Raw genomic sequence first — 24,919 nt, forward strand, 5'->3', positions numbered from 1 at the left:
TGTTCCTCTATCATTGGTGGGAAACCAAGTGTTCTCTTTCCACTCATCTTTTTGTCACAGCTCTTGAGTTCTTGGATAATTAAAGGCACTCTCGGTATTGCCGCTCATCTCCTTTCGCTCAGTTCCTGCAGCCAAAGAGGCAGAAGAGTTTGTAGGCTGATAACACTGCATAACAATTTTTGACAAAAGTCATGCCTCTGAGATAAAAGTAGCCATTTCTTATAGATTTTGAGGTGTTGAATACGAATATGACGATGAAAACGCAAAATCGGCTACAGTTTCTTAGAGATCTGCAATCATTTATTATAATTTGAGTATGACTATATGCTACCAAAACAGTAGCTGTTTGAGAAACGTGAATTATTTGGCTTGAATGCTATCTAATTGAAGAAGCAATACATTGGATAGTGGATATGGAAGATATGGAAAGAGGGCAGGTGAAAGGTTAAAAAATGTGCTTTAAAAAACCCAACCACCAGTTAACAACTAGAAGATTTGAAAGGCTACAAAGAAAATGTTGTCCAGCCCTGTCAGGTACATACACATTAATAGTCAGCCCAGTGTTGAATATATATGAACAATCTGGATTTCATCTGCTTACCTGAAGCCCAGTATTGTTTGCTCACTTACTTTGATTGGAAGTGGCTTTTCGAGGTCTTAGGCAGAAGTCCCCCCCCCATCATCTGCTTCCTGATCCTTTTAACTGCATATGCATGTGAATGAATTTGGGACATTCTATGTACAAAGCATATACTCCACCACTGACCTTTATCCTGTCTCCTGGAACAGTTGAAAGCTAAAGCCTGTGAGTACCAACAAACTATACTGTATTGCCATAATTGCTAAGATGCTGATACAGATGGGAGGCCCTCCACACAAATCAAATATGCTGTGACAGTCATAGTAACTGCTGTTTGCTGCACATAAATGTCAAAAAGGAGCATTGCATAGAGTTTAACTACATTACCCTTTGGGTCCCTTCCAACTCTACAATTCTATATGCAAAGTTGCAGTAAATCAAGTCTATCTAGCCTATCTAATGCCTTTCCCAGCTTTTGTTTCCTGAGACCCTTCAATCAGAGATGCCAGAGATTGAATCCAAGACCTGCAAACAATTTGTTGTACTACTAAGCTAAGCCCTTTTTCCCACCTAGAGGGAAAGTTATCCTTGGTATCTAACTACTTTCATGCCTCAGTTAATTGTGACAATCCCAGGATAAGAAAAACAACAACAACAACTCAACTAAGTACATGTTGGTCAGAGAAGAATAAAATTCCTTAGGAGGAATTTGAAGAGACTTGGTGGTATTGCAGTTAGCGTGCAGGCTGCGTTCGCAGAATACCTCTTGCATTTTTGCTATTCTTCAGACAGGAGGCACAAGTGACCATGTTTTGAAAAAGCCACCACTATGCTAACTTCTCAATGAAATATTGAAATCTAGTCCTAAGTTGTGGACAGTTACAGGAAGATATGGAACCATTGTGAGTCCACACTGCAGTCCATGCCTCCTATCATGGGCTGATTTGCAATGATCATGTTATGTCTGGAGAAGAGCAGCACACTGAATGGGGGCAAAAATCTAATTAGCCTTGATGCAGATGGAGTTGTTAAAAGTGGTTATTGGCAGTATTAGGCTCATCATGTAAGGCCAAGCAATTAGGTAGGGTGGGGTAAAAAATCTAGTACCCTCCAGATGCTTTTGGACTATGGTTCCCATCATCCCTGACAATTAGCAATGCTACCTTGGGGAGTTGTAGCCCAAAAACATCTGGAGGGTATAGGAAAGCTTTGTTTGTACCATGTTGACTTTTTACATAAGGAAATACACATAGCTACCTGTGCCTTAGACCCTGGTAAGGCATCTGGTTTCAAAGGAGACTGTATGCAGGAGCTTGCATTGGGTGTCAGGAATCCCAGGTTAGCATAGACTTGGTGAAAGGAGGATGAAGAGATGGGAGAAGGAATGTGGTGTGTGGAGCTCAAGGTAAATGAACTTTAGGCTAGAGGCCTTGGTGTCAAGACTCATAGGTCTCATTCCTAGCTGTGCCATTTCCATATCTGTGCTTTACGTCCCAGCTTTACAAAACCCTTTGAGTAAAAATATTGTTTTCAGTGCAATACACTATAATAATCTCTCTCCTCTGTAATGGCCCACTCCTCTGTAAATCTTCCATGCCCTTCCCATTCGCTACCATTGTCCATACATCCCTTGGTTCATTCAACCATGACATCAGCTGTCCAGAAAACCAGAGAGAGATAAATTTGTTCTGCAGTTCCCTTACATATTTGTGGGGAAGAGAATTGGGATTTCTGAGTGCCCTATTTGCCCTGGTAAAGAATTGCTGCCTGTATCCATTCACCCCCACCATTATCCCTTATTCACTGTTGCTGTCCCTAATCATACAGAGATCCCAGGGTTTATTCTGCATGAGACAGCAATCCAAGGGACCCAATTCTCCTACAGAATTGGCATTTTCATAATCATTAGCCTGCATACACTATGGCTAACATGATTTGGCTCTTTCATCTCCTTTACTGTTGCAATCCATGCTTGCTCCAGTGCATGGAAAAGCTAGGGCACTGTCCCCAAATAAGCGCACTGTGAATTCTGTGCCATTGAAACACACACACATGCACACATACAGAAATTCAAATTCAGTAAGCAGAAACTACAAACTATAAGTGATTTTTTTAATGAACAATACAAATCTGTATGAATATTTCTATAACGTTTTGTTTTTGTTTTGGTTGGCATTGAGATATTTTGGGTCACTACAAGAAACGCTTCAGGGAATTGAATGCAGCAAAACAATAGGGGGAAAGTGGATATAGAATGACTCTGGAAGAAGGGCATGTGGCATGGGAGTGGGGAGGAGGGGAGCCACAAGCAACTGCTACACCCAGGCCTAATATCACAGTTTGTGGTATAAGAATAGCTGCAGTGTGGTAACATTTGAAGGAAGACAATTCTGTGGGTGGAAGCAGCAAGGTAGTTTACAAACCCATAACAGTTCTGCAGGTCCTGGGAGAGGTCACTGCTCCTATGGGAGGTAACTATGCTGCTGGCCCCAGCCACATGAATCCATTGTTACTAGAGGTCAGCCATGCTGTAGCAGTTCCTATGCCATTCATAAAAGCAAAGTAACACTCAGGGTTTATCCACAGTTATATTTCCTCTACTTCTTCCAGGCACAGTCTGCGCTTTAAAACACCGCATTCAAGTGCTCTCTCTTTTTTTGCCCCATCGCATTCCCTGCAAAAACCCACTCTTTAAAGCTCAATCAGAGCAAACAGCAATCTTCTGGGAAACCCAAATTGATGCTTGCTTCGATTGGGTTCTAAAGAGCAGGTTTTCACAGGGAAAGCTTCAAGGGGGGCAGGGACCCAACAACTCTTGGACATGGAGCTTTTGAGTGCAAACCTGTGTCTGGAAAGAGCAGGAGAAATGGTAGCTGTGGATAAGCCCCCAGTCTTGTAGACTGCCAGAATCCTGGGGTATCCACTGAGGGTTTATCCACACTTTCTCTTGTCCCGCTGCTTTCCTCCAGGGAAAACTGCTCTTTAGGGCTCAAGTTATCTCTCACTTGGAGTACTGCAGTGCGATCTATGTGGGGCTACCTTTGAAGGTGACCCAGAAACTACAACTAATCCAGAATGCGGCAATTAGACTGGTGACTGGGAGCGGCCGCTGAGACTACATAACACCGGTCTTGAAAGACCTACATTGGCTCCCAGTACGTTTCCAAGCACAATTCAAAGTGTTGGTGCTGACCTTTAAAGCCCTAAATGGCCTCGGTCCAGTATATCTGAAGGAGCGTCTCCACCCCCATTGTTCTGCCCTGACACTGAGGTCCAGGGCCAAGGGCCTTCTGGCAGTTCCCTCACTGCGGGAAGCCAAGTTACAGGGAACCAGACAGAGGGCCTTCTCAGTAGTGGCACCCGCCCTGTGGAACATCCTCCCACCAGATGTCAAAGAGAAAAACAACTACCAGACTTTTAGAAGACACCTGAAGGCAGCCCTGTTTAGGGAAGCTTTTAATGTTTAATAGACTATTGTATTTTAATATTTTGTTGGAAGCCGCCCAGATGGGTGGGGTATAAATAATAAATTATTATTATTATATTGTAATCCGAGCAAATAGCAATTCAGGTTCCCCCCAAATTGCCATTTGTTCCAATCTATCGCTAAAGAGCATGTTTTCCCTTGGAAAGGAACAGGGCAAGGGAAAACTTCTTGGACCCATGCTTTCTAGGCACGGCACAAGTGAAAAAGTCAACAAGCTCTGAGTGAGGCAGTCACCAAGAGGTGTGGCTATTGAGTTCTGGTTGCAAAGCAAAAATATAATTTCTACAACTACTGTTAAACTTTTGGTCAACTGCCAAAAAGTCCAGAGAATCCATCCCCGGTCCTCTGTGAATTCTGAATGCAATGCAAAACGAAGGTCTAAGGGATGAGAAGGAAAATAAGGTTGCTTCATCTTGTTTTATGAGGTGCCTCACCTTTGGGATCCACAACAGATCCTGCATATGGCCCCCAAAAAAGGCTTGACTCTGCAAGATCTTCTAACAGGTTGAATTAAGTTATGTGACAGAAATGGATTTGATGCCCAGGCCATGTACCTTGTTCATGGACAGCTCAGGAACACAAGGTAATGTGAGGGCACAGGCAGCATTCTTACCAAATTGCCAAAGAGGAGGAAATTCTGAGTACCCAAGTACGAAGCACTGAGGAAGATCTGTTCAGTCTAATGCAGGCTGCTCTCCCAAGATTTACAGGTTTTCTGGACATCAGATTCCTGAGGGATCTTCCTACTTAATGTGTCATCATCATTATCATTACCATCATCTATATGTGTGTCTCCCTCTTTCTTTCTCCTCTTCCTTCAGAGTTTTTGATCTCATCTGTCATTCTGTGCACCTCTGTTCAGTGACATCCACTTAATGAACCCCAAGGACCCTGACCGTCTAACCCCCATTTCCATTGGTCCTATCTCAGCTAATGCACTAGCTGGTCAAGCCCCACCCTGAGCATCTTGTGTGATCTCCAGCCCACAGCCTTGGCTCAGGAATGGCACATGGCCCATAGTCTGTCAATTTCATTTCTTTCTTTTCTACCTTAAGGATGCACCCATTTTTTGCACCAAGAGCCCACAATCCGGATCTCTCCCTTAGAGCAATCTATACCAGAGCTATGAATGAGTCTCAACGTGTTCTCTGTGCATGCTTTTGCACTGTGCTGCATGCTGCATGCTCTTTTTGCATGCTCTAGTCTTGCGCATTTGATGAAATCTGTTCTGTTGAATGTTTGTGTGCATTCTCCTTGGACCCCATCCCTTTACCACTGCTGTCTACTGCTGTCTTGGATAGTTGGGATTTTATTTGGGTTTTTCCTTTGTTTTACACTTTTTTACTTTTATATAGACAATGAGCTCTTTGGGGAGAACTCTGTGTAAGTTTGGAAGAGGACCTTAAAAGGGATACATTCTGGAGAGGAGAGATTACATCATGAGAGACTTGGTTGGATAGGACACATGGGACTCATCTACAACTAGGGGATGAGAGTAGCTCTAGTGACCCAAGCTAGGAGCCTAGAATATTCCTATTTCTGAAAACTGATACAGTGGGCTAGAACAGAAGCCAGGAAACTGCCTCCAAGTCTAATACAGACAACATAAGCGTCTCCTTGCAGAGGTCTTCAGACTACAGTCATCTCTGGCTAAAGTCACTGGCAAAAACCCAGTAGATAATCTTGCAGAATGTTTAAGGTAAATCTCAGTGGGATGAATTTCTAAGCAACATGTTTAGGAGTGCAACCAGGTCCATACAGTTATTATGTGGGGTTATTTCCAGGTCCATTTTCTAGTAGCTGATGTGGAATCCTCATACCAGTATCTGAAAGCAGTTGGGTGAAAGCAAAATAAGGTGTGATAAGAGCCGAGTATCCAGATAATAGCATATTGCAACTGGGCTCTGGTCCTCATGATATTGGGTGGGAAGTGAGGTTAAAACATGAGTAGGAGGATTCGATGCAAGTTATTGAACTCAGAGTTCTCCCCAGAGCTCATATACTCCTCTGTGCATGATAACCTGGGTGGTGGGGAGTTGTGAGGTGACACCTTTCTGCTTGGGTTTCTGCAGAGACTACTTCGTATGGACCTGCCTGTGGCAGACGACAATACAGTCCATTTCAATTCTACCCTCATGGCGTTGATCCGGACTGCACTTGACATCAAGATTGCCAAAGGCAAGTGACACCCCCATAAACACAGCAAGAGAGAGCAGTTTCTTTCCTGACAGATTAGAGAATTCTGGGAAATTAAATATTGGAAAGCAAAGCCTGGGAAAAGTTTTCAAAATTAGCAATAATTTTGCCTCAGATTAACCTCATCCGCTACACTACTACCACTGCACAATTATAATACCTGCTAGTTCTTTTATATAGACAATACATTGCACATAAATATGTATGCAAATGCCTATAGGAGAAACAAGGCTCCCTGGACCAGATATTCCCCAGGGAGGAGTAGTAAGGGGTAGGCATTTTGCCTCTTAATTGGTCAAACATAACAGTACCAGCCTATGCATGAAGAAAGCAGTTACCGGTGTGTTAAAGACCCATCAGAAGAATGATACTGCCTTTAAAACCTAGGAACATTTCACTGTAGAGTTTTACACAGGATGAAATGTGCTTGTCATTATTAAAAGCTCCAAGGCCCCTTTTCTGACTCGCTTGGGTTGGAGATCTTTCTGGTTATTTTGCCATAGTAGTTTGTCTCCTTGCCCCCTACAGCCCCAGGGTGCATTCCACATCTTTCAGGAAGACTTCTCCCAAAGTGTAGATAAGGGTTGCAGAACCTGTGGCCTTCCAGATGCTGTTGGACTCTAACTCAGCTTCAGCCAATATGGCCAATGGTCAGGGATGATGGGAGTTGTAGTCCAGCAACATATGGGCCACAGGTTCCCCATCTCTGATCTACATGCAAGGAGTCATCTTACTGAGTGGTATGGAATGCACCCTGACCAAAAAAATAATAATAATGGTGTAAAATATTCTGATATAGAACTTTAGAACGTTAAGGAGAAAACTGTTCTAGAATCCTCTCTGACTTGCCAGCTTTCTGTGTCCCAGGAAATGTTGAGGGCAGCAATGGTCAAACATACCAACTAACACCTGCAATGTGAAGTGTGACTGATTCAACTCTGATATAGAGTGGCTGTAACAGCAACGGGGCACATCCATACCATACATTTAAAGCAATGCACATTTAATCCAATGCATATTTAAAGTACACGACTTCCCCCAGAGAATCCTGGGAACTGTAGTTTGTTAAGGCTGCTAGGAATCGCACCTCTGTAAGGGAAAACTACAGTTCCCAGGAATCCTTGGGGGAAGTCATTTCTTTTCAATTTTGGTTTCAATATTGACGAGAGAATTAACAGAATCCAAGAGAAACAGATTAAATATTCTAATACTTCTGGGGGAGAGGGTGGAGATCAGGTGCCCAGTTGTTTATTTGTTGTGTCTCTTCCCTGGCTTACATCTTCTAGGGGGCGCTGACAAACAGCAAATGGATGCTGAGCTGAGGAAGGAAATGATGGCAATCTGGCCCAACCTCTCCCAGAAAACTCTGGATCTCCTGGTCACCCCTCATAAATGTAAGAGTTGTCATTATTGTCCCTGCCTGTGACAATGTAAGAGTTGTCGTTATTGTCCACACTGTGACATTCATTCTGTCCACACTGAGTTCATGCATATACTGACTTCTTTATGGAAATAACTTTATGGAAATTACTGTTGCAATGTCATCTTGGCAATGGAGAGAACTGTGTTATTTCCACATGGATAGTCTCACAGGGAACATAATGGTAAAGCAGCACTCAGCAGGACTGAACCATCCTCATCAGCTGTCACCCAGTGATGTCAACTGATAGACAGATGGGCATGGTTTGGGGAAAACAGCCTCGTGGATAAACTTAGATCCCATGGTGGGACAAGAGTTCCTCATGGTCCAGACGTTCCCCACCCCACCGTAAAAGATCAAGTGCATAGTCGGAAGTTACTCTGTAATGCCACCTTGTCACTGAAGGCTGATTATTGACAGTGGTTATTGACAGCTATGGCTGATTCATCACATATGTCCATGTCTGGACAGGGATAGCCTGGTCACACTAATTCACACCCTAGTAGCTTCCTGGCTTAACTACTATAATGCACTTTACATAGGGCAACTCCTGAACACAGTTCAAAGATTGTCACTAGTTCAGAATGCCAGGTTTTTTTTTTAAGCATCTGCATTGGCTATATGTCACCAAGCCCAGTTCAGACAGTTGACTTTGATGTATAAAGCTCTGAGTGGCTTGGGCCCTAATTAACTAAAAGAGCACCTCTCCCAATATTGTCCCTCCCATATGCTGAGATGTATCAGGGAGGCTGTGTTGGTAGTAGCACCATTAATGGATACCTGATTGACTGAAACTTGGAGATAGGTGCTCTTGATCGTAGCACCACAACTCTGGAAGACTTTTCTCAAGATCAGACAGGTATCAACGCAGAGTAGGTTCTCTTTAATTAGCCTTCAGACAGCAGGTGTTTTCAGGTAAAGGAACTTGTATATTGTGATTTTTTATTAATTTTACTTTTTGAAAGACTTAAATTGTTATTAATTCTTATTGATTATTTGTTGTTTCATCTTTTTTGTAAACCACTTTGAGGTTTTTTACAATCAAGTATAAAATAAAAAATAATATTGATTATTCATTATACACATACACACTTACCTGCATTGTTGTTGTGTACTTTGATTTTATTGGAACCTGCCCTGAGGCCACTTGGTAAAGGGTAGAAGAAAAATTCTGCAAATAAATAAATAAATCCCTTTCCTATTATTTTATTACAGAGGAGAAAGAGCTGTTTTTGAAAAGGCTCCTCCTTTCAGAATATTACCCTCCAACTTGTGGAGGGTGATTAGAATGATCGCAAGAAGGTAGAGCTAATCCACTTCTCCATATGCCCCTTGTGTTTACTTTGCCAAAAGAGGTCTAATGAGGCCATGTTCAACTCTCCATGTGGTGTCTGAGACTAGCAATTTAAATTTGGGAACTTACCCATAGATGTCTACCTGAGCTGCAACTGCAAAACCCATAAAGGAATTAACAATTTTACATGCAGACACACAGAGACTTACAGTGATGGCACCCCACCAGCCAAGAAAACTCAGCCCAAACTCAAGGCAGAGTTCACCTTTAGAAAAACCTAAGGGAAAAATAAGCCGAAGCAATTTATCGTTTTCTTTCTGCTTTCTTCATCCTACAGCTACCGATCTGACAGTGGGCAAAATCTATGCAGCCATGATGATCATGGAATATTATCGCCAAAGTAAGGCCAAGAAGTTGCAGGCCATACAGGAGGAGCAGGTATGTGGCAACCATAAAGCATGGTTTGAGAAAAGATCCCTCAGTATCCAGCTTTCTTTCTTTCTTTTTTGCCAATTCTGTGTCTATGCTGTAAGTTTGATTTCCACGAATCCCTGAACTAATGTATTTTAAGGGGGGCCGAGGGATGTATGATACTGTATTTGTGCAGTTGTGTGTGTGCAGTCATGCAGATGTACATGTGCCAAATAATTTTGATGCAATGTGCATCAAAGGCAGGGTTGGAGGAGAATCTTGAGATGCCTTCTTGGGATTGTGAAGGAACTGGAGCTAAGTAAAATCAGGGGGAAAAACTCCCTGGCAAGGAGGAAATACTCAAACTTCAGTGCCAGTTCTTAAGTACAAGTATTTATAATGACAATTCAAGGCAAGGAAGAGCCAATGGTTGCTAGACTCTCAGCTGCATCAGTGGAGTGGCCCTAGAACTCCACTCTCCCCACCTACCCTGTTACAGCCTGATGAAATGACTGCTACCAATTGACAGTTGATAGAGGGAAGAGGGTGGCTTCTCAGTAAAGCCAATAGGCAATGAATCAGTCTGTGAGCAAGGTTTCACTCACAGTTCAAAGCATGCAGGGATTGTCTTGTCACTGACAGCTTTTCAGATGGTCTGAACTTTTACTCGAGGAAAAGAAGCTATTTAATAGCTGCATGTATTTTCCAACAGATATCTAAATACCAACTTGTGCATCATTCTGTGCTTTCCTGTAGAATCGGACACCACTTATGTTCCAGCGCATGGATCTAGCATCCCCATCCCAGGAAGGTGGCCCAGGACCGAATGCTCTCCCTTCCTCACAACTGGATCAAGGGGATGGAACGTGAGTCATAATCAATATAGCTTTCAGACCTATATTTGAAAAGACATCTCAGAAACAGAATGTGCAGAATCAGACGCCTTGTAGACCATGGGTAGGCAAACTAAGGCCCAGGGGCCGGATCCAGCCCAATCGCCTTCTAAATCCAGCCTGCAGGTGGTCTGGGAATCAGCGTGTTTTTACATGAGTAGAATGTGTCCTTTTATTTAAAATGCATCTCTGGGTTATTTGTGGGGCCTCCCTGGTGTTTTTACATGAGTAGAATGTGTGCTTTTATTTAAAATGCATCTCTGGGTTATTTGTGGGACCTGCCTAGTGTTTTTACGTGAGTAGAATGTGTGCTTTTATTTAAAATGCATCTCTGGGTTATTTGTGGGGAATAGGAATTTGTTCATCCCCCCCCCCAAAAAAAATGGTCCGGCCCTCCACAAGGTCTGAGGGACAGTGGACTCGCGCCCTGCTGAAAAAGTTTGCTGACCCCTCTTGTAGAACCTTCATCACAGATTACTTAAAACCCACACAATGATTACCACATCAATAGATATAACTGGAGTCTTCAGCCCAGAAACACTACAGTGTATTTTTATAGATATTTTCTGCTTTAGATGTTTGCATACAAGCCTTTACTAAATATTCTCAAGGGAGTTTATGTCTCTGGTTTTCAGTATGTCAACTTGAGTGGGGTTTTTTCCTGATTTGGTTCTGTACATGATTGATCCCTGCTGTATGCTTTCCAGGTACTGTATAAGAGTTCCTGAAACTACCAGATTCTGGCTGTGTTTACTTAGCTGGGAAACTCTAGGGTTTTGAATAGCAGGGAACCTGACATGGCAGCTATTGTAGCTATTTCCGCAACGCTAATGATTCTGTGTCATCAGACTCTGTTTGTGACTGTGCAGCAACTTGTTATAGTCTGACTATTCTTTCTGCTCCAGGACCATGCAGGAAGGAGGAATGAAAGAAAGTGAATCCTGGGTCACACAACGAGCGCAAGAAATGTTCCAGAAGACAGGAACCTGGAGCCCAGAGCCAGGGCGCCCGGAAGAGATACCCAATAGCCGGACCAATTCCCAGGTGGTTTGTGTGCCAGCTAGGTGCTTGGACTGGCACTTGCCTCTCTCTCAATCCTTCTCTCTTCTCTGACCCAGTTTGTCCTCTTGAAATCTTTTAAAAGTCTGTTATAATATGCAATCTTTCACTAGAATCAGACATCATGTTTTGAAAATTCCAGCATCATAGGAAAGTTGCTCAGGAAGGTCCAGTTCAGAGGAGCAAATAGTTGAGATGTGGGTCAGGCCAATATGGGTTGAGCTTCAGCTGAAGGGGAAGGAATCGTGTGACACTTGGATCTCATGACAGCCCACATTTACAGCACCCTGTGCAACCTACTCTATGAAGTTTTGGTAGCATGACAAAAGGGAGTTGAGTTGCAAATTGTACTTGTGGTGAATCAGCTGCAAGATCTTTTTGCCATAAACTGAACTCAGCCTCTGCTTGCTCATATTGCTTTCTTGCCATGCTAATTTAATCATATGAATTCACCTTACCTTAAACAAAGGGGGAGGGGACTCCAAAGGTGAAGCAAAACCTCACCACCACCACCTAGATTGTAGGGGCTCCACATGAGTTAAATGGAGAAGTATGAATTTTGATGCTCAGTGTTCATATGGCTGTTCTCAAAATATTTGTCCTAAAGATAAAATTGCAGTTATGCTCTGTATCATGAACACAGTGTCATTTGAGAGGTAAATCCATCATGGCACATTACATGTCATTTTCAGTCACAATCTACTGATTTCTTTCCATGGTCATAAGTCTACTACGTTATTGGTACAGATGTTCCTCCGTAGTGTGCATTTGGCTCTCAGCCTATGAACTGGGAGAATAGGAGTGATTTCTCCAAGAATACTAGCAATGCCCTCTTTCCTTGCATGATTTTATATGTGGCAGCCTTAGGAGAAAGCGCCTTAGGAGAATTCACCCCTGCCTCTTGCTGTGTCCTGCAGGCTCCAAAGACTTTGCACAGCATATTTGAACCATTTGTATATCAATGGAAGCTGCTCCATTAAGGCAAATGGGATGCTGCACCACCAATGTCTATCTGCCCTCAGCCAGCCCCCATCTGCCTGCCTTCCTCCTTACAACCAGTCCAGAGAATGGCACTGGCTGTCAGCTTCTTCCTCTCAGTGTTGCCTTTGTAGTACTCACCAGGAAGGAGGTTGAGGGGAAAAAACCAGAATTAGTTTGTTCTGGGTCTAGTTGCATTTGGTTTCTCTGCTTTCTACCACACCAGTCCACGCCAGTCACCACTTGTATATGGGGTTCCACAGGACACAGCAGCAGTACAACAGCCTGCAGATCCAGAATCTAAAATGCTCATTGCCTCTGACTTGTATTCCTGGATTTGGGTAGGAAATATATTTATGAGAGCTAGAGAGGGGGAGGTCGAATCATGTTTAGCAGAAGAATACTTAATGACTAGAGGTTCCCAGCAGCATGAGGCCAGAATAAGCAGATTCTATGTTTGAAGACCATTGAGTCGTTTAATCTTTGGTCAGTTATTCCACATCTGTCCCTCCCAGCTCCCCCAAATCTGGCATCCCATGTGACATGACCCCATTGCTTCAGACATGGTATAAAAATGTATCTTTTTGCCCAGGCTTTCTCTGACCCATAAGATTGCCCCTTTTTTTAACTTGTATGAATTCTCTAAATTCCTGTTTCTCCTTGGTACTGTTTTACTTGTTTTATGTTGTATTTCTATTTTAATTATGTTGTTTACTGTTTTTTATGTTGTGCACTTCTTAGAGGCTTTTCAAATACTAAGAGGTTTATAAATGTTTTAAATAAATCAATAAATTCATCTGCTTTGCCTAATCCAGTCTGTAGAGATGCGGGAGATGGCAAGGGAGGGCTACTCAGACAGTGACCAGTACCTGCCCATGGAAGGTCATGGACGTGCTGCCTCCATGCCACGACTGCCTGCTGAAAACCAGGTGAGGGTTTTTTTATCCAGCCCATTTTGAACTTGAGGGCTGTGATGACCTCCCCTTCCTTGCACTCTCTTTTGCTCATAGGGGTAGCAGTGATCCTCATTGTCACCTGCACATCAAGGAGGTAGCAATGTTGGGCTTAGTGCTACTCGGTACTGGTGCATTCTGAAAGAATCTTGAGTCTTCCTGTTACACATCTGTTTATTTAGGGTGTGTATATCACTCTAAGGAACAGCATGCTCTTTCCAGGAATCATTTCAGCTTATTAACATGTGCTGAAGGCTTTGCTTTCACACAGGAAATGAAAGCCTTGGGCAAGATGAAGCTTCCACAAAGGGGCACCTGAACAAAGAATATTATGTATTCTGCAGGGGAGGTGCAGGTCAATGGCTTGTGTGCATCTCCCCATTATGTGTAGTTTAGGTCTAAATGGCATATTGAATCCCCCCCCCCAAGAAAGGGCTAGACTTGATAATACTACCTTTCCTGCATCCTCTTCATCCTGCAGATTCTCCCCACCCACTTCATGTTAAACCCTTTAAATTCACGGAAGATGCTCATGAGATGATACTTCCTAGCAATACATCACAGAATAATGTCTTACATACAAGACAGCAGGTGCCTGTCATCACAGTTTATTGGTCCAAATATTAGGGGAAAGCTATCAGGCTTTCTCATTAAAGTCAGCATTCTGCTGTAGAAGTCATCCCTTATATTTCCAATGCTACCACTGCCTTCTCCTGCAGTGATTCCAATGTAATGGGTCCACTCCAAGTCCCATTAGGCAGCGAATTCCCTCAATACTTTTACAACCTTCTGATCTTTAGCATCTAGTTAGTAGACTACCAAGTAATCCAGACAGCTCAGTTAAACAGCTGGATAGCAGCAAGACTGAAGTGGATATTTTCTTCCAGCCTAGTGGGAGTCAGAATCACATGATGAAAATGAAGTCGGAGCAGATGTGTGTAGGCTGTTTGGCCTCCTCGCTGCCACCAGTCCAACTAAGATCATGGAGTTATACCATGGTGCATTCATGCCCTGCAGGCATTGAGTGCCTGCTACACATTTCTTTCAATTTGCATCAGTAGCAGGTGCACAGCAGGAGCAGCATTTGCTGCAATACACGTGTCAGCTCTCCATTAGCAGATCCAGCCCGCTGTGTCTACGGATGGAGATGTTAAAGAGGAGAATGAGACATTTCCCTTAAGAAGCATAAAAATATTGGCATGCGAATGTAGTAAAGCAACAAATCCTTCCTGAGAAGGGAAATTGCACCTCTTTGCCAAGGAAGGTGGGAAGGAGGGTCCTCTGAGTAAGTAACATATGCCACGAATCCCAGCCATGGGACAGAGCACCCTATCAGACAGGAATGTGGAACTCTGGGCCTCTAGATGTTGTTAGACTTCAACTCCCATTAGCCCATTAGCCAGTGGTCAAGGATGATGGGAGTTGTAGTCCCAAGGCCTTCTGGAGAGCCGCAGCTTCCCTATTTCTGCTCTGAGACCTGGGATCTGGGAATCAGGTTTCTGATCTTGTCTTTGCACTTCTGCTTTCCCACTGGGTTTTCACAGGGGCAATCACCTCTTGTTGTCTTAAGTGGTCTTGTTTTGAAGGCATAATTTCTGCTAACTTGTTGCTTTGACCAGGCTGGAATTTTATTTTACTTCCTTGGCCCCTGGAGGGCTGTTTTGGTATGCTAGCCTTGTGCTCACTCTTCATTTCTCTGATGGGGAGTGGAGGAAAAGGCTAAATTAAACTGTGGCCTGTCACAGCACAGTTGCTGTCAAAGCAAAGCCCGCATCCTTCGGCAGCTACCATCCAGCTAGTAATGTACGCTTCCTGATCTGGCATGAAGCATGCTTTATAGTAGCAAACTTTACAGGGTTGTGAGATGCTATTCCAGCAGCCAGTGTTGTGCAAGGCGGAAGGTGGGGATGGGATAATGGGCTGGGGGTGAGTGCTCTTTGCTAAGCATGTGCCCAGCAGCAGTCGCTCTTAGCATGCTCCGCTATGTAGCAGCATTTACTGCCGTACCAGCAGGCTAAGCATATTTGTGTCTCTGTGTATATGTGTGCAAGTGAGAGCTTGGGCATATTATGAGGGGAAGACCATGGACAAAATAAATACATTATCTGCTACAATTAGTTTATAACTGTGCCTCCCAATTCTACCGAGTAGGGTCTAAATTATAACTCATAAGCATCTTAGCAGACACAACTTGTTGAAAACGTCAGCTATGGCAACCTAGCTACAAAACACAGACCTTCCCTTTAAGTCAGAGGTACATAAATCATGGTTGTCTTGCACCAAAGCTCAGCATCCTGGACAGCTCCCTAGGCAAGCTGTCCTTCAACCTAGTGGGCCCACTGGTCTTGGAAAGGTCCCAGCAGTAGGCTGCTTGGCATCATCCACACTGCATTTTCAACAAAGGTTTCTCCCTTTGATTCAACAATAGGTTTTATTACTCTTAAGACAGTTGTTTTCAAACCTGTTCTAGAGACTCAGGTTCCTCAATGGGTTCCTCAGTAGAAGAATAGTAATGACAGATAGACCTTAAAGAAGACTTGCCAGCCACTAGCAATCTTCCCTTGCAGTACAGAGCCTCAGGGAAATTCTAAGGAGCACATTTTCCTCATATGTGGGCTTTGTGAAGCAACCCAGCTGATCTGACAAGTGCACTATGTGAACTAAATGTGCTCCCTAAAACTCTCAGCACAATTTTTTGCAATATACAGATGCTCCTTGTCAGAAAGGTCAGTGTGATCAGGGTTCTCTGAAGGCGAAGGGCTTGAAACAATGGCTTTAAGGCATAGGTTGCCAACCTCTGACACAAGCAGTAGGAGTTTGTAGTACATGTTGATGGGAAATGGAGGACCTCTGGACCTAACAATGGCATGGAATCACTGTGCTCCTACCTGGCTCTCTCATGCTGTGCTATTGTCTACTCCAGTAGACAGAAGCAAAACAGATCCAAGACACTAGAACATTTTATTATGTACTGCAGAGAGCAGCTGAGTAGCGCTGTACTATTCTTTAGATTTGATTTGTGGTTGTACACTTGCCAAAAAAAAAGTTGGCCACTGCTGCTTTAAAGCATCTTAGGCTTTTTATCGCTGCCGGATGCTTGCCTGCTATGCCTTTCTGCTGGAGTTGGACTGATAAGACCTTCTGTGCAGTCTTGATCCAACATCAGCACAGCTCCTAGAAGACGATCCAGTATGTAATAGAAAGTGTTGCTTTCAGCCCAGCTGTGATGATGAGTTACAGTGCAGAAAAGGGGCATCTGTTTGCAGGGAAGGAGGTGAATGGCGTTGGTTCTCCTTTACTTTTTTGCATGAGCTTTGCATCTGGTAATCAAACCTCAAAATGACAGAGGGAGTTATGGCGGGATGAAGCTGCTAAATGCTGCACATCTACTGCCCAAAATAAGGACAGGCTAGAACTTCCTAAAACCAGAGTAGGGAACTTGTGGTCCTCCAGATGCTGTTGGACTACAACTCCCATCATACCTAACAGTTGGTTATACTGGCTGGTATTGGTAGGAGTTGAAGTCCCCAAAACATCTGGAGGGCTGCAGGTTCTCTGTACCTGTCCTAGAGCCTTCCATCTCTGTACCTGGTTCCAGTTCTTCTGAGTAAGACTGTGTGTGGCCAATGGGAAGAGGTCAGAATGGAAGGCTCCCCACCCTGCCATACTCCAATAAGCAATGCTGTCTCAGTTCACCAAGCCTATTGCAGCCGATCTGTATAAGTAGGAAACAAACCTCCCCCACTGCCATTTGTAGGCCTATGACATATAGCCTTCTTTATCCCTACAGATTAGAAGAAGGCCATAACATTTTTAAACAAAGTAATGTAACACTTGGTGATAACTGCCACATTGCATGTAGTTTGCCTTCTCCAGTTTGGCAATTTCTGTCCCTGTCCTAGCACAGGCACTTACATACCTTTCTTGTCGCAGTGCTGTCATGATGCTGCTGTTCCTATAAACATTCTGCCAGCCCTTTTGTAGCACTGCCCTTTCCCTTGGTATTCTCACACATGCACCTTCCTACTGCCACTTTCCATTACAAAACTTACTCTCAGCTTGTGTCCAGATGCCAGATTACTGTGCTGTGGTCTTACACTGTTTCTGTAGCACTCAACCATGAGTACAGGAAATGTTTTATAGGAGAAGCCATGTACCTTTTCCACCAGGTCATCCCTTTCCTGCACTTCCCTCCAGACTCCAGATGTGCATACTGCTGGGGTTGTGCTGGCCTTCCTCCTGTCACTTAGCTCTGGGTTTCGGGGAGAGGAGAAGGAGACTGGAGCACTCTGCAGTCTTCGACTTGTCTTCCAATCTCCAAAGTTAGTTTTGTCTGGAAGCAGCCTGTTCAGTGTGACTCATCTCTCTCAGTAATACACTCTTATGGATGTCACACTGCAGAAAACATCCCCATGATAATCCTGTCCCTTGACTGCCTAGGTGGACTCAGTGCTGAACTCTGCAAGAGAATTATTGTTGTTTGGGCCTTTTTGAGGAGGACCCGTAACAGTTCCCAATACCCAATCAGAAAACTCCTGATGCTTCCTCAGAAATCTTGGCCTGTGGTGATGAGAAGTGGCAACAGCCTTTAGATCAGAGATATGTGTAGGTTGTGATTGCTGGGCAAGAATACTAAGCTGGGGTGATTTGGTGGAAACTGATGCCTTTCTTATCAGTTAAGGAGGACTGATTTTGGAGAACCAAAGTTCTAAAATAAGGCATTCTGAAAAAGTCAGGTTAGTGGGAATGTTTTTAGAACCATAGCGCTGCAAGGGATGCAGCTACATCATGTCTGCCAAAGACCCAGCCAGCCTTTGCTTAAATACCTCTAGTGAATCAGAGCCCATCACTTTCCAATGCACCCTGTTCCACTGTCAAACAGCTCTGTGACCACCTATGATAAATCCCTTCCCTAATTCTCTCCCACATCGACACCCACATATACAAGTATAGTTGCCTTTCTCTCCATCCAAGGTAAATGGTGATTCATAGCCTTTATACCACTTTGAAACAATGCAAGAATCAAGACGCTGAATGTTTCCATTTCAGCAGTCACATGTCTGACCAGAAGCTACTCTGATCAAGAGAGAACACCCATGGCAGCAGCACCTACCAACATCATTTACCAAATAAAAAAGGCAGTACAGCCATTCATATTCTATTCATTAGTCCCTTTCAGCATTACACTTTTCTCATTAGGCTTCAGAGTTAGCATACAAAGAATCTCCCAAACTTTGCTTCCATCCAAAGAAATGGCAAGAAATTCATTTCTTGGAATTCCCAACATTGTAGGGATGTCCAAGGTTACAGACCTCTATTTCTCCACTTACCAAATCCTGCTCAGGGCTTCCTCTGCAGTTTCCCCTTGCCTTACTCTGCCTCCTTTGGGCTGGGTTGGGCTGGCAAGGCCAAAGTCGCGAAGACGAGGGGGCCCAGCCAATCAATGAGAGCAGCTCTGTGTGTAGGGGTGACTGTCCCCATTTGGGCCGTGCACAATGTTGCAGCTTTTAACAGTGGCTGAGGCTTGTTGCCGCATGTTTTGAGTTGGGGGGGGGAGTATGTGGCCTTGCTGTTGTCTCCGCTGTGCTGCTCAACTCATCCCTACTGAGAACTGTCCGTCCCTTCGTGGCGTCTATCTTTGTTTATCTTCTTGGTTGTCAAGAGCAACCAAATATCTGAGAATATGAGCTTCCAGCACTGGGCTGGGCTGGGCTGGCCTTGTGCATAAATGACCAACATTAACCTGACTGTTCTCTCCTTACACTCCTCCCTTCAATCCTTTACCACATTCTGGTTCCTCCACCCTCCCCTTTGGTCCTATATTTCCCTTTGCCTTTATATTTATTTCCTTCTCTCTCTCTCTTTCCCGTTTCTGTGTGCACCGTCTTGTATGGCTGCGACAGTGGAGGAAGGCGCGACCGCGAGGGAATAATCTCAGTGTATGTACTGCAGCCTGGGCTCCTGGCTCTGCGCGCTCGCTGCCTCCAGTTCCCTTCCCCTGGGCTCCTCAGACTAGCAAGCTGCCAACTCCTATGTGTTTATCTACATGCACACCTCTTTCTCTCTCTTACTCTATTCCCAGTTGCTTTTGCTGCATTCAAAGCTATGCAGGCAAAAAACCTTCTCTCCAGCCCATTCTGTCCTCATCTTGTCTTCATTAGGCTTTCTCTTCCTTTCATTCACTGTCCCTTTCTGCATACCTTCTTCCTGCTTTCACTCTCTCTGCTTCAAGCCATACACTTGATTTTCTGCTCCTGCCTCTGTTGTCTGCCATGTTAGTCTTAACGGGTGCTAAAATAATTCTTTAAGCACTCTAGCCCAGTAAGAGGCTGGTTTTCTGTCATCACACCAATTGAAGCTTTTCATGTGGCCAAAACATCCTTTGGGCCAGATGAAGTTTTTGTTTTGTCTATTTACTGGGCCTGCTGGGGGAAAAGTTATATGCTTGTCCACAGCCCCACACTCATTCTACCCATAGTTCTGCTCCTTCCTCATTTCTGTTGCCTTTTTTCTTGGGCTGTGAAAAACTTAGCTGGTAACCTACTATACCTTCCAAGGGCATTTTAAAGATTTAATGGACCAAAACCCACTTTATTAGACATGGCAAGTGTTGCCTTCAATTGGTGTGTGTACATACACATCTGATGAAGTGGGCTCTAGTCCAAGGAAGTGTAAGTTCAGTGGGGCTTCTGAGTAAGCATGAATAGAATTGCACTATAAGTCTATAGCTCTCTAAGGTGCCACAAAATACCTTGTTGCTCCTTCTGTCTGTCAGATGCCCAATTACTTATTTCCATTTTCCATCTGTTTTGTGGGGTGGATGGGAATTCTTTCTCAATCTGGACCAGCTATCCATTCTCACACTCACTCCACCAAATCCTGGATTCTGTGTGTCCAACGTGTTCCTCTCTTTCTTCTCTAATATGATCTGCCCATTTGCAGTTGTTGAATCAATGTGCATTCAACCAGGCCTTCCAGAAACAACTGCTCAGCAGTGAGCCACCAGAGCAGGAATTGCCTTTTATTTCACTGCAAAAGCACTCATCTGCTGAGCTGAGAGTGTTAGGGCACATGGGAATCTTTCCTTGCTTTCTAGCACATGCTTTTGGTATAGAATGGTATTGCCTGAGCAAAGTGATGGTGTGACACTGAGCTTTCTGTGTCCATTTATCTGCTTCCCATGTGTGGACTGTGCAGCCGAAGCACAGCCTACCATTTCCTGAATTTGCTGAATTGACAAATATGGTGTGACCAAGTCTTGATTGTACTTGAATGTGCATATCTGAGATCCACAATAATGTTGTGCAGAGAGCACCTAAGAGGGATAGTTTCTCCAACCACCTCTATTCATTTTTACTTGATACAAAAGTGGGCATCCTATCAAGAAAGCTTCCCATTTTAATTAGAAATGTCTGTGGTTTTCTTAGCAATCTCCCAGAGAAATTTCTGTGCCTCTTTCCTTCAATTCTGAAGCACATCTAGTTAGAGGAGGGGATCGCAAGATGGAAAAACTTACAACCTGGATATGACTGGCTGTACTTCCTACAGCAGGATCCCTTAAGAGCAATGAATGGCTGTCTTTTTCAGTGAATGTACTTGCTGAAACTGCCATGTTGTAGAAGATACCATTGTTCTTGTTTACTTTTTTCAAAATTGACTGAGCCTCTTTAAGAAATGGTTGCTAGCTTATACGTGATGCTATTTTAAATTATCTCTGTCCATTTCTGACCCTTTCCCAGATGTCTACCACAGCATGTTCCCTTCAGTCTCAGAATACCCACCCAAATAGATTCTGATGAAACTGTGAGGTAGGAGTCTTACATGTCTGAGGTGACTGGATCAGCTTAACTCCTTTTTGAGAGTTATTTGCAACTCTGTGGTAACTTGTTTGATTTTAATTGTGGTTCACCATGCACAAGCAGCCCCATGCTGAGGTTACTCCAAGAATAATCTATTGGAGAGAGGTTTCTGGAAGGCTTGGTTGCATATGCATCTGCACCTATATATAGGTGGGAAAAGGGAAAGGACAACTGAAAGAGCATCAGTTACAAGTGAGTAATTTTTCTCTCTCTTGTCCTGTGAAACAGGAAGAGTCAGGTGGCTCCAGCAGGGAGGGGATTGTAAGCAAGAGTGTTATTTCTGGCTTTGCGTTAAATATGGGCGAGTTGACTACTAGGATTTCTGAGTTGCATACTGAGACGTGGGATTATTTGGTCAGAGCAGTATGACTGTGGGGTCGGGAGTCCTGGTTTCTTTCTTTAGCATTTCCTCTTTCTGAGTTAGTGTGATTTCAAGGGGAGGGAACAATGTCTTAGTATAATGGAGAAGTGTTAACCTATCCAAGGCAGGGATAGTGTGTGGAACCTTGATCCCTGCTCTGCAATGGAATATACTGCTTTCAAGTGGTAAGAAACATGTTTCTTTGCACATGGGATTATTGATTTGTCTTTCCCTAAATTTACCTAAATTAAACTAAACTAAAATAAACTAAAACAATAATGAACTTTTGTTAGGTAGAATACAGTGCTGTGTGTGTGACTGATCTTTTCCTGATACTCTAGAACTCCAATACTTTGGGGTATGCACAAAAAGGGTAGAAAATGTAATTTCACTCCCAGAATGGATATAAGATAATGTTTTCTTTGTGGGCAACATTTACAGTTCACCTGATAAGACTCCAGCTAGGCAATTATGAAGGCAGCTTACTTTTCAAGTTGCGTAGTAGCTACCGGAAACTGTATAGCCATTTCTGGACAAGTTTCATGGCTGTTTAAAAAATTGTTTTTTAAAAATATATGACTGCTGGTGCTTCAAATAAATATGGTTGATACTACACATGGCCAGTTCTGGCAGTGCTTGCTTTAAGGCATTGTGAGGGAAATGTGACCCTCAGGAAGTTATTGGACAACAACTCCCATCATCTCTGACCATTGGCCATGCTGACTGGGGCTCATGGTAGCTGGAGTCCAACAACATCTAGAGGGCCACAGGTTCCTCACTGCTGCTGGAAAGGACATGACTGAATGTTTCTCACAGTACCATTCCTACAGTTAATAATTCAAGTCATATTTCACAACCATTACTGAAGCTGTTCAGCCTGGAATGTGGTCCAGGGTGTATTAGATATGTTTTTGGAGACAAGGTAGTCTTCAGCGCAGTTATGGAGTGTTCTTCATGAGAAAACCACCACGGATGATATCATTTGAAAGTGACTACTGTCCATACATATGTAATTGAATTTATGACTTGTGTCCTATATTGTTTCTGAAAGGATGTGTTAAAACCACTAGCAGCATAATCTCCAAAAACATCCCTCATACTTTTCTGTTAATTTGGTCCCTTTTCATTTTCTCGATCCAGATGTCCCCAATATCTCTTGACCAAAAGTTTGGATGATATATATCAACATCCAATCCAAATGAGCTATGATTAAATCTCTGTGTCACAAAACATAATGACAAAACATAATAAGTATGCATCCAAACTCAAATGTGATTGCTACTTCAGACCCAAATTATATATTCAGGATGACACATCTATCAAATGAAATAATCTGTAACATACTATAAAGGACCATAGAACGGCCCTATAATGCAGGGAAGGGCCATAGCTCAGTAGCAGAGCATCTGCTTTGCATATAGAAAGTCCTGTGTTCAATTCCTAGCATTTCCAGGTAGAGCTGGAAGAGAAGCTTGTCTGAAATCCTGAAGATCTGCTGCCAATCAATATAGACAATACTTAGATTGCTGCTCTGACTCAGTACAGTGGTACCTTGAGTTACAGACACTTCAGGTTACAGACGCTTCAGGTTACAGACTCTACTAACCCAGAAGTAGTACCTTGGGTTAAGAACTTTGCTTCAGGATGAGAACAGAAATTGCGCTGTGGCAGCAGCAGCAGGAGGCCCCATTAGCGAAAGCGGTACCTCAGATTAAGAACAGTTTCAGGTTAAGAACGGACCTCCAGAACAAATTAAGTTCTTAACCCGAGGTACCACTGTATAGGGCAGTCCTATATTCCTACTGTCTGTTACAGATTACTGCATGTGAATATCTTTTGGTCACATTTAAATTTACAAATCAGAACTCTGTGTACACAAGAATAATAAATACAGTTACATGTGTGTATTTTCACCCATATTAAATCAAAGTTGACACAAATGTGTTTTATTTTACCTATACAAGCAATGTGTAATTTGTGACTTCTAGGTTTAATTTCAACCTAGTGGTGTTCTCATACAATAATAATGCAATTCAGAAGAAGTTGGATGGATTTTTAAAAGCTTTTTTATTCTGTAAGACTTTGTAGAGGGCCTTTTGTTATTCTTGCTGTTCTGGCTTGTTATTGTGTAATATTTTGAACCAGGGCTGTACAGATGTTGTTGGACTCAACTTCCATTAGCCCCAGCCAGCATGGCCATGGTCTTGGATGATGAGCAGTCCAACTACCTCTGGAGAACCACAGTTTAGCCATCTCTACTTTAAACCAACATCTTTCTGGCTGAGCAAATCTGAAATACCAAACACAGATTCCTTGAAGTTCTTTTAATATATCATGGTGTCAGCCCAACCCAGTAGTTTTTGAAATCGATGTTGTGAGTAAGCACAAGGTAACATAGGGTAGGGGGTGGGAGTCACAGGGCATTTGGCAGCATTCAGATTTTTCTATGGCCTCCTTTCTACTAAATCACTGCCTTCCATATTTTTCTTTTATTGATCACAAGATGGCCTCCAAGAGCCTTTGCAGATTTTCTGGTTTCTGAGAGTACTGTACTGTACCTTGAAATGTCTTTATTCCTAGAGATAGCTGCCTATAAATGTAGATAATGAGCATGACCCCCAAAACCTAAGAAGGAAGAAGTAACAAGAGGTCTCAATTCAGGCTCCAAGACCCAGTCGTCTTGTGTCCTATTCAAGAAGAGGGGTGCCAGACAATGATTTGAGCAAAGCTGAGGAAACCATATAAGAATCTTGGGAGTTGTTACTGGCACCAATCTTAACATACAATGAGATGTATTGTAAATTGTTGTCCAGTACTATAATATCAGGTGTACCTTCACGTTCCATAATAAAAGAACAATGAATGACATTTGACAAATTACTTAACAAGGGAGATTTCCCCCCTAATGCTAATTACTGGGCAGTGGGGATAGGTGGCGGAGAAGACTTATGCCTCTTCTCCAAGCACACTACATTTCTGAGGACAATTCCACTCCCTACCCCCCACACCTGGCATTTACTTTTTAAAAAAACAAACACATCTATGTCATATGTCAGAAGTTTTCAACCTTATTGAGTCCACAACTCCCTTGGCCAACTACATTCTTTCTGCGGCACCCCTGTGGGGCTCAGGAGCCCAGTTATCTCACCCTTTTTCAAACACCCTCCCTAGTGGAGTGTTCCCTCCCTAGTGGAAGTCCTCCAGGCAGCTGTTGCCACCACCCCTGGTCTCTGAGCTTCCCCCCTGCCCCAAAGAGAGGTACCTCCTCATACTGTCCCACAGGAGCCTGGGAAGTACCCCTTGGCCAGTCCCAGAGGCACCATTTGCCTGCAGAGCTTGTAGCCAGGGCTGCTGCAACAAACCGCTGTGCAAGCCTTTGAGAAGCAGAGTTGCAGGAGGGCATCAGAGGAGAGAAGGAAGGAAAGAGG

At 43.5% G+C, this 24,919-nt stretch overlaps 1 protein-coding gene across 5 annotated transcripts in view; it reads left to right on the forward strand.

The window, feature by feature from the left end:
- Positions 1-24,919, forward strand: part of CACNA1A (calcium voltage-gated channel subunit alpha1 A) — a 269,886-nt gene that overhangs the window by 216,071 nt on the left and 28,896 nt on the right. For 3 of the 5 annotated variants that reach the window (XM_081900883.1, XM_081900882.1, XM_081900885.1), the window contains 7 exons: positions 6,140-6,245; positions 7,550-7,657; positions 9,315-9,415; positions 10,145-10,254; positions 11,187-11,325; positions 13,134-13,247; positions 19,175-19,210. In XM_081900883.1, coding sequence (XP_081757009.1) covers positions 6,140-6,245; positions 7,550-7,657; positions 9,315-9,415; positions 10,145-10,254; positions 11,187-11,325; positions 13,134-13,247; positions 19,175-19,210 — 714 coding nt within the window. The remainder of the gene's footprint in view (positions 1-6,139; positions 6,246-7,549; positions 7,658-9,314; positions 9,416-10,144; positions 10,255-11,186; positions 11,326-13,133; positions 13,248-19,174; positions 19,211-24,919) is intronic. The other 2 variants (XM_081900881.1, XM_081900884.1) reach the window with 2 other exon arrangements.

This window comes from Podarcis melisellensis (assembly GCF_964234715.1).
Source record: "Podarcis melisellensis genome assembly, chromosome: 2".
Classification (NCBI taxonomy): domain Eukaryota; kingdom Metazoa; phylum Chordata; class Lepidosauria; order Squamata; family Lacertidae; genus Podarcis; species Podarcis melisellensis.